This window comes from Vicia villosa, linkage group LG5 (assembly GCF_029867415.1).
Source record: "Vicia villosa cultivar HV-30 ecotype Madison, WI linkage group LG5, Vvil1.0, whole genome shotgun sequence".
Taxonomy (NCBI): Eukaryota; Viridiplantae; Streptophyta; class Magnoliopsida; order Fabales; family Fabaceae; genus Vicia; species Vicia villosa.
This window is the reverse complement of record NC_081184.1, coordinates 171,309,284-171,328,223: the sequence shown is the minus strand read 5'-3', so window position 1 is coordinate 171,328,223 and position 18,940 is coordinate 171,309,284. Positions and strand designations below refer to the sequence as shown.

General features: G+C 31.8%; 2 protein-coding genes across 4 annotated transcripts; one reads left to right on the top strand and one right to left on the bottom strand.

Moving 5' to 3' along the window:
• The first annotated feature begins 8,541 nt into the window (after nucleotides 1–8,541).
• On the top strand, nucleotides 8,542–12,025 carry LOC131603939 (ABC transporter G family member STR). Of its 2 annotated transcripts, XM_058876411.1 has the most exons (5): nucleotides 8,542–8,724; nucleotides 8,812–9,223; nucleotides 9,321–9,500; nucleotides 9,565–9,833; nucleotides 10,131–12,025. In XM_058876411.1, the coding sequence occupies exons 2-5, from the start codon at nucleotides 8,870–8,872 to the stop codon at nucleotides 11,770–11,772; spliced, it is 2,445 nt and encodes an 814-aa protein (XP_058732394.1). In that variant the 5' UTR covers nucleotides 8,542–8,724; nucleotides 8,812–8,869; the 3' UTR covers nucleotides 11,773–12,025. The 2 variants fall into 2 exon arrangements, with proteins under 2 accessions (XP_058732394.1, XP_058732395.1); XM_058876412.1 differs by having other exon boundaries at nucleotides 8,542–9,223.
• Nucleotides 12,026–12,153: 128 nt separating this feature from the next.
• Nucleotides 12,154–15,499, bottom strand: LOC131603940 (TPR repeat-containing thioredoxin TDX). Of its 2 annotated transcripts, XM_058876415.1 has the most exons (9): nucleotides 15,255–15,498; nucleotides 15,075–15,170; nucleotides 14,914–15,001; nucleotides 14,742–14,822; nucleotides 14,588–14,652; nucleotides 14,353–14,493; nucleotides 14,145–14,258; nucleotides 13,702–13,732; nucleotides 12,154–12,703 (listed from the first exon to the last, which is right to left on the bottom strand). In XM_058876415.1, exons 1-9 carry the CDS (start codon nucleotides 15,396–15,398, stop codon nucleotides 12,369–12,371), a joined length of 1,095 nt encoding a protein of 364 aa, XP_058732398.1. In that variant the 5' UTR covers nucleotides 15,399–15,498; the 3' UTR covers nucleotides 12,154–12,368. The 2 variants fall into 2 exon arrangements, with proteins under 2 accessions (XP_058732398.1, XP_058732397.1); XM_058876414.1 differs by having other exon boundaries at nucleotides 15,075–15,499.
• Between the last annotated feature and the right edge of the window lie 3,441 nt (nucleotides 15,500–18,940).

Genomic DNA, 18,940 nt, shown 5'->3' with positions numbered 1-18,940 from the left:
ACAAACAAATAAAAAACTTAAAATAAAATATTGATACCTTTCCTTCCCATAAACTAAAGGCCACTTGATCGACATACGTGCTGAGAAAGTTACAATCATTAGGCCCTTAAAGGAATGCCCCATTCTTTGTGTACAGACGACTTCGTATTAGCCTGAGTCGTCACCTCCGTCTCAGCCTCAACTATCAGATATATGTCAATATGAGCGTCTACATCTATGTCATCTTGAGCCTCAACCTGAGTCTCTGTATCCTCTTAAGTTGATGCCTCTACATCATCAACAACATCAGCATCGGCCTCTGCATTAAAATCTTTATTTCGTCCCACTCTATATCCTTTATGCTAGAAAGTACATGATGTGTGTTAGTGCTTAACTAAAAAAATAAGATTTTTGTAAAGAATCTGTAAGTAAACATGACTTTACCAAGATTTTTGAAAAATCCAAAAATAAACATGACTTTATTGGAATTTTGAAAAATTCGGTTACCAACAATCTTATATCATAATTTTTGAAATATTCGATAAACATGTATGCAATTTTATCGGACATTTCAAAAATGTCAATAAAAATGCACATGGTTTAATTAAATTTTTTAAAACTCCAATAAAATCGTATGTAAATTATAAGTTTTTACCGGACATTTTAGAAATATCAATAAAAATGCATGGTTTTCGTAAAAAAAAAAAAATGAAACATCTTAAATATCTAGAAAAATTCAAAGTATTTAAATTTTTAACATAAGAAAGGAACTTACTTGAAAAATTTGGTAAATCATACAGGTTTTCTCAAATTTATGAAAATTAACAAATGATGTGTGGTTTATGTTTATCGCACATGTATGCATTTTTCATTTTTATGTAATGCTAACAAATCCCTAGAGCACATGTTATATTGATAGAAAGTTTATCTTGAGCACATGTTAAAAAATATATTGATAGAAAGTTTATCTTGAGCACATGTTAAAAAATATATTGATAGAAAGTTTATCTTGAGCACATGTTAAAAAATATATTGATAGAAAGTTTATCTTGAGAATATTAATTATAAATTTATAATGAAAATTATGCACAATTTTTAATAATTTTATTTTTTTACATTTAATTCTTAACCTTTGTTTTTAGGACTCGTGTTAACATTATCGTTTGTTTGTTTTTTGTGAAAGGATTTCGAAAAATATTGAGGGGGTGCTGGATAAAATTTAGGAAGCGCCAGGACAAAATCATGGAAAACACACATGGAATAGGCCCAAGATGGAAAGAACGGCCCAAATTTGACCTAGCTAGGGTTTCCCCGTCCTCCAACTCTGTATATATATATATTCTAGTAAACTGACCTACGATCTACAAATGGGTTCACAAATCTGGCAGTACACTCATTCCCAAAGAATATCTATTTCTCTATTGGCTTACTGATTTATTATTATTTTTTTGTTTTTTCTGATTTTCCTTGAATTGGATGTTTTAAATCAAGTATGCTTAAGGCAATGATCTATGATGACTGATGCGCTTTGTAGCGTATTGGGTCCTTTTCGTTGCCGAAAATAACGTTTGAGTATCAATGCTTGCAATCACCGTTCTTTTCCCATACGGTTCTTGCATTCGTATGCTCCTACACTTTCTATAATATTTCTAAATTGGCCCATATTTCAACTAGTTATTTCTAATAGAGTCATTTCCGCACCAAAGCAACTAGATAAAAAAGAGGAATTGGATTAGACAGTGAGATCATGTAAAATCAATCAAATTTAAACATTGTATCAGATCAAATTGAAAACTATCCAAACTTTTTTTTAGCTGTCTTATCTAAAACCAAATAGAATCGCAAGAAAACTGAATAGTATCTAATTAATTGATTAAGTTTTCGACATTGCTTATTTTTTTACTTGATAATGAAATAAATCTGGTAATAAAAATTGCAGAGCAACAAGTACGGTTACATTGGCCGTGTATCCACAGCTCAAGATTTGTCATTAATTGGAAACGTTGAATAACGTCACCCTGATCGACAATTTCAAATCAAGTTCTTCCTTTTCCTTTTGGAAGAATACCACTCATCTCAGGACTCATGTAGCTCCACAATTTTTGCAGAGATGTACAAGAGTTTGTGTTTAAGAGCCTAACTTGATTTTTCTAGCCTCAAGGTCGCAAAACTTTTCAATAACATTGTCAAAAATTTCAACACCATGTTGTCTAAGCCTATGATGTTCAAATTGAACTTCAAGCGTCATGTTGAAAACTCTGTTGTCCGTACTCAGTGCAAAAGCAGCTCCATCTTATCAACGACTAGATTTATAGGGAAAATCAACTAGAGATTTTTTTGTTCTACTCCACCATGCCTATGAACACCTAACTTGAGAAAGACACAATGGGTGCAAATATTATTCGAAGATGAAGATCTTTATCGTACCTACTCCAACGTTTCTCTCTTGAAAATCGCTTCTTCAACAAAGATACTTGTGCAACCAAGCTTCTAATGTCTCTTTTGTTCCCTCTATACAAGGAGCCGAAGATTCAAAAGAAGCAACATCAAAATACAACAAGATTGAACAATAACGGTTTCGCTCTCTAAGCTTCTGTACAAAAGTTGTTGTATTGCACATAGACTTGAGATTTTTTACACTTGTATATCTTTTAAATATCAAGTAACAAAGTCTTTGTTTAGGCTTGATTGTTTGTACATCTGATAGAATATCATGTACTTCTTGGTGTAATCCTACACAATTTATTTAGAATTTGTAAAAGTCTCAAACTGGGTGTTTGAGCAAGAAATCCTCAGACTGGGAGTTTGAGCAAGGAAGTCTCTTTCAAGTGTGATTGGGCAAAAAGTATCTTTCAAGTTTGATTGAGCAAGGAAGTCTTGAACGATAGGTTTAGGCAAAGAAGTCTCTTTCTGGTTAGATTGAGCAAGAAAGTCCCGAACGAATGTGTATAGGGAAGAAGTCTCTTTCTGGTGAGATTAGCAAGAAGTCTTGGACTGGTGTGTCTAAGAAAATTGTAATGAGGATTTGATTATAGTGAAAATCTCGTGTGTGATAAAGGTACTGGACTACTTTCGTTATAGAGGAACCAAGATAATTTATGTGTGTGATTTACTTATTGCTACTACACTCTAAACTATTTTATTGTTGCATACTTTAACTTTAGAATCTGAACTTGATTAGATTCATAAGTTGTTAGTCTTAAAAGTAAAAGTTACCGGTGAGGATGTGCTTAACTTTTAATAGTGGTACCGAAAAATATCTTGAAGAGAAAACTATACTAAGATGGGTGATACCTGTGATAATGATGTAATTGGCACTAGTATACCACGTGATTATAGTGCTCATGAAAAGATTCATTATTCTGCTAAGTCACCTGCATTCAGTGGTGATTCTACTCACTTTGAATGGTGGAAGAGCAAAATATACGCATACATCATTGGGCTTGATGATGAGTTATGTGACATCTTTGAAGATGCTATTGATATTCAAGTGAATGGCGTGGGAATAGTTGGTGATAGAAAATTTCGCACACCAGCTTAAAAGAAAGTGTACAGAAAACCCTATAGAGTAAGAGGTATCATTTTGATGCTTTAGCTCACTCTAAGTACATAAAAATCGTAGAGAACTCAACTACAAAGACTATTTTTGACTCATTATGTGCTACCAATGAAGGTAACTAGCTGGTGAAAGAAGTTAAGATCAATCTTTTGGTTCACCAGTATGAACTTATTGAAATTAGTATGAAGGATCATGAAGACATTGAAACCGTGTTATCTAGGTTTCAAGTTCTTGTATTAGGCCTTCAAGTTTTAAACAAGATTTATACTTCTACAGATCATGTGAAGAAGATTCTAAGGAGTCTTTCTGTGAGATTCATACCTAAAGTTACAGCTATTCAGAGGGTTAAAGACCTAAACACTCTAAGTCTTGAAAGTCTAATAGGCAACCTTTTGAGCCATTAAATGCAACTTAATGGAGATGAGCCTGTGAAGATGTCCAAATCATTTGCTTTAAAGTCTGCTGCTGAGAAATCTAGTGATAAAGCTCCCAAATCCTCAAGATTCAGCAAATCAGAAGAAACTTCATATGAAGACTGAAGGGGTTTTTTATGATAACTTTGATGATGAGAAAATGACATTTATCATCAAAAGATTTTAACAACTGGCCAAAAGGAACAAGAGATTCTCTGGTGGAAGCAGTGGCTTTAGAGGCTCTAGTTCTAAAGACAAATAAGATGACCAAAACACATGCTACAACTGCAACAAACCTGGTCACTTTAGATCTAATTGTTTTGATATACAGAAGGATAAGTCAAATAAAGGAAGCCTCCAAAAGGACAACTTCATTAAAAAAATCAACAAAAGTCTCATGGCAACATGGAATGAACTTAATAATGAAGAAAGTTCTAACAAAGATGAAGGAGAAGCAAATCTGACGTTGATAACTCTCACATCATCTGATGCAGGATATGAATCTCGCTCTGGTTCAAAATCAGGCGAAGAAGATGCAATATTTTCTAAATTATCTCGTTATGATCTTATTTCCTTCATTCAAGACCTTATGAGTCGTTGAAAATACAAATCAAGACATACTTGAAACTCTTGAAAAAGATCAAGAGGCACTCTTAGATAAAGCATTTTGATAAATCTACAAATGAGCATGAGTTGGCTCTCCAAAGCTTTTTATTGTTAAAATCTCGATTTAAAACCTAAACTCTATAGATTTCACGTTTCTAGGTCAGCATTTCGTGTTAAATCGCAGGTAAAAACCTTTTTATGTAAAATCGTATTCTGGAACGATTTTACGTGATTTAAATCTTTCTAAAATCGGTGAAATCGTGTAAAATCATGTAAAATCGTTGGATTTTACTCTTTGACCCGATTTTACTTTTTTTTGTCGAAGTTAAAAGTCACATGTTATATTCTGGCCCATAAATTTTCTCTATGAACTTTTAATTTTATTCACATTCATATCTTGGTTATAATACTAAAAAAAATTTAACATTTGAAGATGAATTTAATCAAGTCGAATATGAATGTATTAATTAATGAAGATAATGTTGTAGAAGGATTGAACTTTTGATTAAGTTGAAGAAGAAGAAGATGAAAATATTTGTTTTTTTGAACTTGAAAAACTTATAAAACTATTATTTTTTTATAATCTTTTGGATGTTACATTTTATGATTTGGTGGACATTTTATGTAGTTTGATACATGTTTGTGAATATTACACTTTATTATGATGATATAGTATATTTTTGTTTTATAATTAAGTTAAAATTTTAAATAATTAATGCATTTAAAATATTGTATTAGTATATATATATGTCGAATATATAAATTTAATATAATTTTAATATGAGGTAAACTCTACGATTTTACGTTTCGATTTTACGTTTCGATTTTACCTAGATAAAACGAGTTAAGGTAAAAACTCGATTTTGACAACCTTCCTGTTACTTATGGTACAAGATACTTGATTTCTTCTTAGTAACATTTGAAAAAAAATAAGAATTATGGAAAAGGGAAAGGATTGCAAAATGTTGCACTTGGATACAAGTTGACTTGTGGTCAACAAGTCAACCATGGAAGGTTGACTTTTGTTGACCAAAATTATGGACTATACTGCATCATTCTAAGTGTTCTCCAAAGCATGAGTACTTGGCCCTTATATATTTTAATTAAAAGAAGAATTTAAGTTTGAATTTGAATTGAAGAAAGGGAGAGAAATTGATTTTTCATTCATATTATCATGACCACTAGAAATTTCAATACAAGTGAAGGTTCAAGTTCAATTGCAAGAGACTGTTACAAAAAGGAAATGGAAAAATTATAACAGTTGACCATTGACCCTAGACATTGGACCATGACTTCTATTGACTTTCATAAATCTATCTCACTTCCATCTTCAATTCAGTTCTCATTGCACTTGCTTCAAATACTTCAATCATCTTCATTGTGTGCTTTCACTTTGCCTTCAAAATTGCCTCTATGGGCAAAACCACCACTGTATCCATACCCAACCTGCTATAGACTAGTCAACAAACCTGCAATATCACACGCAATACCAGTGCATCAGGTCCAAGTACATACATATGGCGCATACATGCTTACATACAGCTAAAGCAACATTGAAGTGCATACATGCAGTGCGAACATAAGCCATTACACTAATGCACATTCTTGTTACGAAATACAAATAAGCATAAAAACCTATTTATATACATAGAATTGCCTACATAAATGCATATATACAAGTCAACACATACAAAAAGGTCCATGGCAGTCAAGCATTCAAAACAGGATCCAAAAAGCAAAGCAAAATGCAATAACACTTGGTCATGTTCAGCTCAAGGCTATGATATCAGTACATCAAACACAAACCAAATGATATGAATTATACAAAAAACAATACATTCCTGAAGCAAGCTATTGTAAATATTTCATACATACATTTCAAATATTTTAAATAATTAATACATATAAAATTTCGGTCTACTTTCTTTCTTTCTTCAAGGCATCATCGGGTATCGTATCTTCTCTTGAATTTATTTTTAATGCTTTTTTTTGGATTGAGAAAAGCTTTGTGGATCAATTGGGATACTATTTGTTTGAAAAAAGAAAATGAAGATTTGAGGGTTAGGAGGTTGAAGGATTTTAACTTAGCATTACTTGGTAAATGATGTTGAAGGATTCTAAATGAGACAGGAAGTATGTGGTATAGGGTTCTGAGTACTATTTATGGTGAGGAAGGGGCGATTATGTTTTGGAGGGCAGTGGTGGATTTGTTTGGTGGAGGAATTTGAAAAACATAAGGGAGGGTGTCGGTTTTGTTGATGGATGGTGGTTGCATGATACATTGATCAAAGAATAGCATATGGATATTCTACTCTGTTTTGGATAGATCCTTGGCTAGATGGTGTGCCTTTGAAGGAGAGATTTAGTAGGTTGTTTGATTTAGCAGAAAATAAAAAGTCGATTATAGCATAAATGATATATTTGGGGGTAAGGAAGAATGAAAATGCGTGAAAGTGGCGTATGAGGTTGCTTGCTTGGGAGGAGGAGTTAGGGAAAGAGTGTATTGAGTGGTTAACCTCTATTATTTTGCAGGTGGAATTAGAAGATCATTGGGTGTGGAGTTTACATACACCTTCTTGTCACACGGTTAGCCGTGCTTATAAATATCTGTCTGAATTTGATGTCATCAACAATCAGGCTAATACTCAATTTTTATGATTGAAGACTGTGTCGCTTAAGGGATTTTTCTTTGTCTCGCGAATGTTATTAAATCGTATTTTGAAGAAGGACAATCTAGTTAGATCGGATTCTTGTTATAGATAATCATAGATGTGTGACAAATTGTGGTGCGACTGAAGACAGGGATCATTTGTTTGTAACATATGATTTTTTCGGTGGGTTGTGGACTATTATTCATAAGTGGTTAGGATTCTCAACGGCATTTCAAAAAAAGGTTTTGGACCATTGTTTGCAGTTTGGTGGTCTTGGTGGGTTCTCGAAAAATAATCGATTGACTTTTAATACTATTTCGTTCAGTGTGGTTTGAATTATTTGGAAAGAGCGAATTAGGCGTATTTCCACAATAAAACAGAGCAGTTGCAGGCGTTATGTGAAAGGGTAAAATTTCGTTCGTTTTGGTGGTTCCTCTAGTACTAGAGTGGCTCGTTTTGGTCAATAATATATATATATATATATATATATATATATATATATATATATATATATATATATATATATATATATATATATATATATATATATATATATATAGGATAGGATCAAATGACACTAAGGTGTCAAAGTTTAATTTGACATCATATCTCAACTGTTAAAATAATTGATCAAACGGTAATACTAAATAGCCTATTTTTTAGGAGAAAATATGCTATATATATAAATATGCTATATATATATATATATATATATATATATATATATATATATATATATATATATATATATATATATATATATATATATATATATATATATATATATATATATATATATTAACCACATATTTAATATATTAAATTACCAAAACTAAATAATTAATTACATAATAAAATAAATGGCGGCGGGTTCGGAAGTTTAGAGTGGTTGCTACTGTCTCCATTATTCAACTCGTCCTCATATTTTTTAATCTGAGAAAATCTAAATCCAATCTCAAACTCAAACTCAATCAAAACGAATTTTCCGCTTCATATTTGTGCTTCGAATGTATATTTGCGGATATGGATATGTTCCCATGTCTAAAAAACAGATAACTTGAGGAGTGAGAAGATCCATGTAGAATTAAATTGGGAAATGTTACTTTGACACATAGTTTTACACATACACCGTATAAAATACTATAGACACATATTCATCTTTTTTTTATTAGTTTTTTTTCACACTTTGAAATTTGTGCATCACTAAATTATTTTCATACATACGGTGTAAATAGTATACAGTGTCGATTGCAGATGTAAGCATAGCATGACTCAATTAAATTTAAAGGCAGCCTTGAAATTCTAAGTAACTTATTTAGAGTTTAGAGACAAATACATGCAGAAGGTGACAAACATGATTGGTAGCTGCCATGCCAGCTCTATATGTTACAGTTGAAGTGAAACAAAACTATCGTCATTCTTCGGTAGAACCAAAGCAAATTTAACGACAAACCCAAAGGAAACAAAATAGTATTTCACCAAGATTGCCGCCTGATGGTTTCTTTCTCTTTCAAAAGTATATACTATATTATTATTATCCTCCATGAGTTCATGCTATTCAAATATCTTCATTTTAACCATCACTTTTTTGTCTCTTTTTTAGTGCTTTAAAGCCCCTTAAATCACCAATCAAACAAGTGCCAAAAGTGATTGATACTGTAATGGCGAGGCTAGAGAGGGATGGCACAAACAAAAGTCTAGAGAGTTTAATGGACTCGCAGAAACCAAGAACCGCAACAAATGTTAACCAGCTGAGTTCCCAGAAGTCCATTCCTGGTTATGGACTCGAATTCACTAACCTCTCATACAGTATCATAAAGAAGCAGAAAAAGGATGGAGTTTGGATCAACAAAGAAACATTTCTTCTTCATGATATCTCTGGCCAGGCAGTTAAAGGTGAAATTTTGGCAATCATGGGGCCTAGTGGTGCTGGAAAATCTACCTTTCTCGATGCTTTGGCCGGGCGAATTGCTAAAGGAAGTCTAGAAGGATCGGTTAAAGTTGATGGAAAGCCGGTAAAAATTAACTCATCCTGTTTCATTGTTTTGCTGCACTCAATTCTGATATAGATTTTTGTTTACTTTTCGTTTGATATAAACTCTAATTATGCAGGTAACAACAAGCTACATGAAAAGGGTGTCATCCTATGTGATGCAAGATGACCAGCTCTTCCCTATGTTAACAGTTTTCGAAACATTTATGTTTGCTGCAGAAGTAAGGCTTCCTCCTTCTATTTCCAGGGACGAAAAAAAGAAAAGGGTGCATGAGCTTCTTGATAAACTAGGCTTACAGGTATATTCTCTCTCACTTACCTACAGACATAAAATGACAGACTAATGAGTTCATGACCTTTTAGAGTGCTACACATACCTATATTGGTGATGAAGGAAGGAGAGGAGTGTCCGGAGGAGAACGTAGAAGGGTATCTATTGGCATAGAGATCATTCATAAGCCATCGCTTTTGTTTCTGGATGAACCTACCTCGGGTCTGGATTCTACAAGTGCTTACAGTGTAGTTGAAAAGATTAAAGACATTGCTCATGGAGGAAGTATTGTCTTAATGACCATACATCAGCCTTCATTTAGAATTCAAATGCTCCTCGACAAGATCACTGTCCTCGCAAGGTGAAATTTTCAAAACCTGTATTCTTAAAGCTGATAAAGCCTGATATAATGTTATTTTACTTTCGGTAGAGCCCAAAATGAAGAGATATATAAAGTTATGCCATAACGGAACCCAATAAGTATTTACTGAATACAGTTATAACATGATAGTTAGAAACTAATACTATATGCTAGAAATATAGGGAAAAAATCACACTGAGACTTTTAGCTCGCTGTTAAGATTATAAGTTGAATGGATATCAGTTTACTTAAAAATGAAAAATATATATTTGACCATATTAGCTTCTGTATTTATAGGGGAAGATTGATATACATGGGAAGGCCCGATGCACTTCCGACTCACCTGTCTGGATTTGGAAGGCCTGTACCTGATGGAGAAAACAGTATTGAGTATCTTCTAGATGTTATAACTGAATATGATCAGGCAACTGTTGGACTTGACCCTCTTGTCCAATACCAAAATGATGGCCATAAGCCTGACCTAGCAGCCATGACCCCTGTTCCGAAACCTCCACATTACAGAAGGAACACCCCAGCATCTAAACACATGATTAGCCTGCGCAGCCAAGGATTTACTGCTGGCACACCACAACCTGAATCATCACAGTTCGGTCTTGATGATGAGGACGACGATGATGACGAGAATTTTGATAACTCCCTGGAAAGGAGAAGTGTTAAAACATCAAGGAACATAACGACCAGTGGTGTTTATCCACGTTTAGCTTCTCAGTTCTACCAAGATTTCTCAGCCAAAGATTTCTCTGTCTGGATTTACAATGGCGTAGTAGGAACCCCGCGTCGCCCACCATCATGGACTCCAGCTAGAACTCCGGGATGGACACCTGGGAAAACACCCTTATCAGGACCAAGAAGTTTTGTTTCCAACCAACATTCTGTATCTTATCAGGAACCTTATTATCACCAAAAAGCGCAGACAGATGTTAGCCAGTCTATGGAGTATTCTGCAACATCATATGCACCTTCATATGAAGAGTTTGAGATTGAGGAAGTGCTTGATGAGCCGGACCTTGGACCCAAGTATGCAAACCCATGGTTGCGTGAGGTTGCAGTGCTCTCATGGCGAACGCTACTCAATGTAATTCGAACTCCAGAACTCTTTGCCTCCCGTGAGATCGTGCTGACTGTTATGGCACTTGTCTTATCCACCATTTTCAATAACCTGGGTGATACTACTTTCAAAGACATCAACAGGCTTCTCAATTTCTACATCTTTGCAGTATGCCTTGTTTTCTTTTCTTCCAATGATGCAGTACCATCTTTTATCAATGAAAGGTTCATATTCATCAGGGAAACATCCCACAATGCTTACCGTGCTTCTTCATATGTAATGTCTTCCCTCATTGTTTACCTTCCATTTTTTGCTGCTCAAGGCCTCACATTTGCTGTCATAACCAAATTAATGCTCCACTTGAAAAGCAGTCTCTTCAATTTCTGGATGATACTTTTTGCCTCCCTCATTACTACCAATGCGTATGTAATGCTTGTTAGCGCACTTGTGCCTAGTTACATCACAGGTTATGCAGTAGTCATTGCGACAACAGCGCTCTTCTTTTTGACCTGTGGTTTCTTCCTCAAGCGAACTCAGATACCCGGATACTGGTCGTGGCTCCACTATATTTCTGCAATCAAATACCCATTTGAGGGATTGCTGATAAATGAATTCAAGAACGATCGTGGCTGCTATACAGGAAACAAAGCAGATTTATCCCCAGGACCATTAGGAGACGTGAAGCTCAGTAGAAGCCATAATGCCAGTCTTCCCCTGAACTGCTTATTAGGAGAAGATGTTTTGTCCACAATGGATATTACAATGGAAAACCTATGGTATGACATCTTAATCCTACTAGCTTGGGGTGTTCTTTACAGGTTCTTCTTCTACTTGGTTTTGAGATTCTACTCCAAAAATGAAAGAAAATGAATCATTTACCGTCCCAATTTATTTGGATAACCTATTACTTAGAAGACTGAGGTCATAGTGTTCACATTGTTTCTTGTATTATTACTATCATATTCATGCTGTCACATAATATTCTGTTGAAGGTCACGAGTTTGCTGCCCTTAAAAAGCGAATGGCAGTTCTTATGCTTATGGAAATTTCTCTTGCAACAAAGAAAACATTAGCTTAAATTGTTACTGAAAACTGGATTTAAACCCCAGCACTCGTGATTAGATGAAACACTACTAAAAAAAACCACTTTTTTTATCACCAATTTCACATTATCAAGTCACATTCGACAATGAAACTTCTCAAGAACACGGCGCTCGCTTAAAAAAAGACCAAATAACAAAAAAAAAAAAATCAAATAAAATTAAACCTTCTATTTCAACAACTCGCCAAATAACCATCTAATGCGTTATATATATTTTTCCATTATCATAGTTACTAAACCAGTATCGAAAAAGAAATATCAAACATATTGAAACTCTCAATTTCGTAAGACGCTATGGGCGTGTAAACAGAAGAAACATCACGGAAATGACATAGTAGCATCATAATTGTACTAAGGTAAGAATTTAAAGAGAGCCAGCATGTTGAGCAATCTTCCTTTCAAGTGTATTTTTGTCAGCCCCCACCACACTGTCGACTTCTTTGCCATTTTTTACAAAGAAAAATGTTGGAACGCTGCTAATATTCCAGCGTGCAGCAACGTCCACTGCTTCATCTATATCAACTTTAAAAAAAACCACTCTCCGATACTTCTCAGCCAAGCTAGTATAAACTGGTGAAATGTGGCGACAAGGACCACACCATGTTGCAGTGAAGTACAGGATTGCCAAGCGAGATGTCTTTGACGCAGCGCTCAACTTTGTTTCCAGTTCACCAACAGAGTGAATACCAATCACTTTTCCTTTTAAATGTCACCAAAGCATTAGGTCAATTAATTGATATAAATCATCCAAGCTCAATTTGAATATCAAGTAATGGCTACACACAGAAATATAATCTCAAAGATACCTTTGAACTTAATATATCAACTTGTCAACAAAAAAAGAAAAATAGTTCAAGGGAAGAAAAATAATGTGGCAAAAAGGAATAATAATCTTAACAAAAGACAAATAGACGGTATTTATTTTTTGAAGAATATAAGTAAAATGTCACAATCAACATGCTGAAAAATTACTCTCGACTCGAGGGTTCAGTTTTTGGTATTTGTTATGATTATTTGTTACATGAGCTTACAGCTAATTTGGCAATACATTTCCAGACAATATAATATAGTGTCTTTCCTCCCTATATCCTATCGCCAAACTTGCAACCTACTCAACAAATCAACAACCAAGTATGGTTTGCACTTTATCAAAATTATGTATGCATTACCATAACGCAGCAAACAAAGGAAAAAACCCTTAATTTTATCAGACCTTTGACCTTTCAAGTCCATGACAATATATTGCCAATAAATGTTGAATTATATGCGTGGAGCAAGGCTGTCATTTTTCTTTAGAAATAACTTATAAACATTTGATGGTCTAAGTTAATGTATGCCCAAATATCCAACCAGAAGATCCAATCCAACACTAGTCATTATCTATTCTTGCAAATTTGAGATACCCCTAAATGCAAAAAAGACAACGGCAAACACATAACTAAACAAGGTCAATGTAGTCATTGTTCATATGAATTTTTTAGGCTGAGGCAGGTGAGAATTATAACGACATATATTCAGACTAAATCTCTATTCTACGCCAGCTTTTTAGTGTCATGAACAGCAACAATGCAGTAATAAGATCAGAGGTACACTATGGAGTACTTTTCTAATTTTCACATTAACCGGATATAGGCAATTCAACAAAAAGATTTTGGAAATTTCTATCCCATAAGGTAGAGGGAAATAAAAGGACATACCCTCTTTTAAAGCAGACAATGCGTCTTTATCCTGCAAAAAGGTCATGATTGAGGAATTTCAGAAATAAAATATCATTGATAGCCTTGTTTTTTAAGTGCATATATAGAGGAAGCCAACAACTTCCCATTGTCATCACTTTTATGACATCTGATTAATATAATCGAGTAACTACAATAGAAGAATGAATTGCAGTAGTAGCATTAATAATAGCAGACTAGAGAAATCTACTTTAAGAAAACTAGAACATGACTAGAATGCCCAATTAAATTGAAGCTATCAGCTTCTATTGAAATACCATTTCGCAAAAGCGAGAAACTCCAACTAAAACCTAAAATGTTGCGCAGAAAATAGTTATGAGTAATGGACAGGGGTAGAACTCCAATATTTTTGTAATTATTGAGAGTTTCTGTTTGGAATTGATAGAGCTGTGTATTATACTTACTTGAGCTTCATCTTGTGGTTGCTTCTTTGGTTTAGTTCTTTTCTGCTCCTTCTGCTTCCGCAGGCGTTCATATTTTTTTCTATGCTCCTCAATTTTGTGGACATTAGGCTCAATCTGTGTTGTAAAAATATAATATAATTAGAAACAAAAGAACAGACAACGATTCGTTTAATTTGCAGGCTTCCTCTGAACAAAGTAAGGAAATAACCTTTTTAAGCGCCACCCCAATCTCTTCGTCGTAGTCTATCCCTGAAGCCACGCGAAGATCGCTGAGTGATTCTCTCCAGAGTCCCAACATAGCCCTTGACAATCCCCGTATTTTATATCCTTTCGCTGAGTCTGGATTAATCTGGAATAAATAATACACCTCTGAGTAAAGTAAAGACATCCATGTCACAAGGAAATTTCTCCAATATCGAGTTTTGTTGTCGCAACAAACGAACCTTCAAGGCAGTGTCAGCATCACGAATAGCAGCATTTGGTTTCTTCATCTTGATAAACACGCTAGCTGAAAATAACAAATTGAGGCTCCAAGGATTGATGCAGTAGGTAAAAGTAAAAGAGGCATGTGAGTCTGGAAGATTGATAAGACAGTACCTCTGGTGGCATAAAGTATGGCTGAATGCGGATTCAACAAAATGGCTTCTGTGAGTAAATCTAGAGCTTGATCGAAATAACCTAATAAAAAAAAATCAAGTGAATAGGCAGAAAATAGAAAAATACAAGTTAGTAAGTAAAAATAAAAAAGAGAGTGAAAAAGCATTATTGCCTTGTGATAAAGCATCAAGTGCTTTTGATTTTGCTAGTTGAGCAGCATCTCTCTGGTCTTCCGTTACTTGAGCAGAAGGATCTCCCATCTGTAAATTAAAAGAATAAATTAAACAGTCATTTCGAATTTGAAATCAAGACAGAAATATGATAGACAGATACCTTTTGAGGAGGGTCATTATCAGGTTTAACAACATCAGTGTTATCCAACTCAATATCAGATTCTATAATGTCATGATCATCATCAACAACAGGTTCCTGCATGCAATAGAAGTGTCGTGTAACTAACTGTTTGCAGTAAATAAGTGAAAATGGGTAATTAATTATAAAGGGAAGATGTACCGTTTTGGGTTGTGGAGGGATGTTGGCACCCAAGCTGAGAAGATAAGATTTGAAGAATGAAAGGGAAGGAGTGTGAAGAAGAGAAGGATTTGACTTGCATGCTTCTATGAATTCTTTGAGCTCACCTACTTTCCCAATATCCATTTTTCTGATTATACTCTTTAGGGTTCGTGTTTCTGCAACTCTCTTCTTCCAGTATTCACTGTCTTGTTCTCGGTTGGTAATGATCGGATATGCGTACAAATTAATTTCAAATTATTTAATTCAATGCATTGCCGTTGGTCTTTTTCTTTTTTTTTTTTTTTTACATTGTGTTATTTAATTCTTTTATAAACATTTCATGTAAAAAAAACAAATTGGCATTCATATTATCCAAGTGAAAATTCATGTTTCATTCATCTCAAGTAATTCATGTTTTATTAATTATTAATATATTATTATTATAATATTTTTTAAAATTAAACTTCAACATTAAGAATTCGTTTAATGCGTAGGATAGGATATAATAGAAACACGATTGAATATAAAGCAAAATAAAAATAAGATATGATAGATAAGATTTATCTTATCATGTGTTTGATTCAAATATGATATCAAATATAATAATATTATATATAACAAATTTATCTTTGTAAATAACTATATTTTTTTTAAAATTATTTTGTAAAATATTTTAAAATTTAATAATTGTTAAAAAAAATTATTAATTAAAATATTTTTAAAAAAAAAATTATTAACACGACTCAGTAAACAATTTCAGTTTTTCTTGAAAAAATTATGAATTCTATTATATATGTAATGATTGATAATCAAAATAAATATATATATATATATATATATATATATATATATATATATATATATATATATATATATATATATATATATATAAAATATGTAAATGACAAGACTATCCTTGCAAAAAAAATATTTAGTTTGATAAAAAAATAAAATTAGTATTCATATTTTTAAAATTTTAATAATTAGCTTATTTTAATATATTTCAATCGATTAAATTTTAAGTGTTTTATATTATATAAAGTTACAAAATTAATCTTTTGACAAAATTATACATATTTTTAAAAAATTATTTATTAATACTTTTTAAATTAGAGAAATGATAACCAGTGCCTTCAAGGCAATGGTTAAAACTTTAAAATAGTAAATTTATTTCGGTAATATGCGTATTTAATGTCTTGAAAATTGAAATATTAAATTTTTTATAAAATATATTTTTTTTTTAGAATGCTTAACCATTGCTCTGAGGGCACTGGTTAGCAAGACACTTTAAATTAATATCAAATTAATATTTATTTTAAATTATATTTTATAGTGGTAAATTAGTAAATTAATTTTTTATCTTATCCTGTCAGATGTTAACTCAGCTCATATTTAGGTTAACAATTTGAACTAGGCATGGCAACAAAACTCATATCCGTGGGAACCCACTTCAACCTGTCCCAACTTGACGGGGAAAATCCACTTTGACTGGATTTGGGTTTGAGGGAGGTAAAATCGTCTATGCCCCGCCCTATTGTCATGTCTAATTTGAACTAGTGAAGAATGATAGATTAAGTTTGAAGATTAACTTATCATATCATATTGTGTCATTAATCACTGAATTGAGATATGATATAATAGAAATATCATATTCTCTTACTTATCTCATTTCAAAACTGAGGTTAAATGTTACAAATTTTATTGCACTTTATTTTATGAGGTGTGCCATGTTTACACCTTTTGCATATACCATGTACCATTACACCGTACATAATACCAAGATATTATACTTTTGCACAGAAATCAAAAAATTAAATTATTAAAAAAACAAAATTACTAAATATTATGTATAATATTACGGTGTGGGTGTAGAAACTGGTGTATGAATATCTTTTCCCTTATTTTATTAGACCCATAATTATATGCGGTAAGTCTAGCCAACAAGTGGACTATAGATAGTTAAATTATTATTAAAAAATTGAATTAAAGTAAATGATTATGTTATCTCTAATGGCAGTGTATTTTTTATTTATATATAATATAAATAAGTTGTTGATATTAAAAATTAATACTTTTAAAGAATGATTTTTTTAATTATTTTTTATTTAATATTTGTTATGAGTAGGAATGACAATGAATACTCATAGGCACGAGTATTAGTTTCTCGTTATCCGTCCCGTTTAGTAAATATATATATATATATATATATATATATATATATATATATATATATATATATATATATATATATATATATATATATATATATATATATATATATATATATATATATATATATATATATATCCACGCCATACCTATGTGGATAATCGTCGGATGAATATCCGTGTATTTTAAAATACTCACAAATACTTATAGATATCCATAAATACTATTATTTAAAAATATTATTTAAATAAGATAATTAATTAAATATTTTATCCCTTTTAAAGACAACAAATAATTTCAAATTTAACACATAATAATAATAATAATAATAACAAAAATAAATTACATTCATTTTATTTTTTCTTTTACTAAATAATTTTATTAGATTTAACAAAATAATAATAGTTTCATATTCAACAAAATAATAATAATTATTATTATTATTATTGTTTTTATTATTATTTGTATTATTTTAGATTAAACAAATTAATATTTGAGTAATTTTGTTAATTATTAACAAATACAAATACTCGCAAGTACGGGTACCGTCAAATATGTATCATTGTCGGTAAGAAAATAGGTAACTAAATACCTATTTATTTTACACGTGGATATTCATTAACCTATCATATATGTGCCCATGACGGGTTTTACCTGCGGATATCCACGGGTATGGGTATTTTTGTCATCCCTAATTATGAGCTATCAAATATGTGTGGCGAATTGTAGCGTAAATGAAGACAGAGATCATTTATTTGTAAAATATGATTTCTCGATATATTGTTAGGTTATATGGTTTTTTTAAAAAATGTTCAGATTACTCTTAACACTATTTGGTTCTATGTGATTTGAGTTATTTGAAAAAAGCAAAATAGACTTATTGTTCAGAATAAAGAAGAGCATTTGCAGGCGTTATCTAAGAGGATAAAGTTCCAATCGTTTTGGTGGTTAAAGTCGAAATATGTTACTTTCGACTATGAATATCAGTTCTGAAGCTTAAATATGTTACTTACATTGTCTTGGATATATGTTGTGCTGGAATGACTTATTTTGGTAGTTAATATATATATATATATATATATATATATATATATATATATATATATATATATATATATATATATATATAAATTATTTTGGTCTTTTCAAAATAATATTTGATTTGATTATTTACTTTTTTAGTTTATTTTAGTCTTTTATTTTTTAAATATTAAAATTATTTATTTTATATATTCGAAATTCCTGTATATTATCTAATTTTTGAAAATTTTGCACATTCATTTATAACTATATGGTTTTGGCTACTAAATTATATAAAAAAAGACTATAGTACAAAAATGGAAAACGGCTTAGAGAGGTAAATAACTTAAAAATTTAATGAACAAATTTATTTGATAGTGACATTAAATTTTTTTTATTTAACCTAAAGTTATTTTAAATACTTTGGTTTACCAATTTTCAAAAAAATATTAAAATATGTATTCTTGTCTAAGAACACTAATATTACTTTGATAACT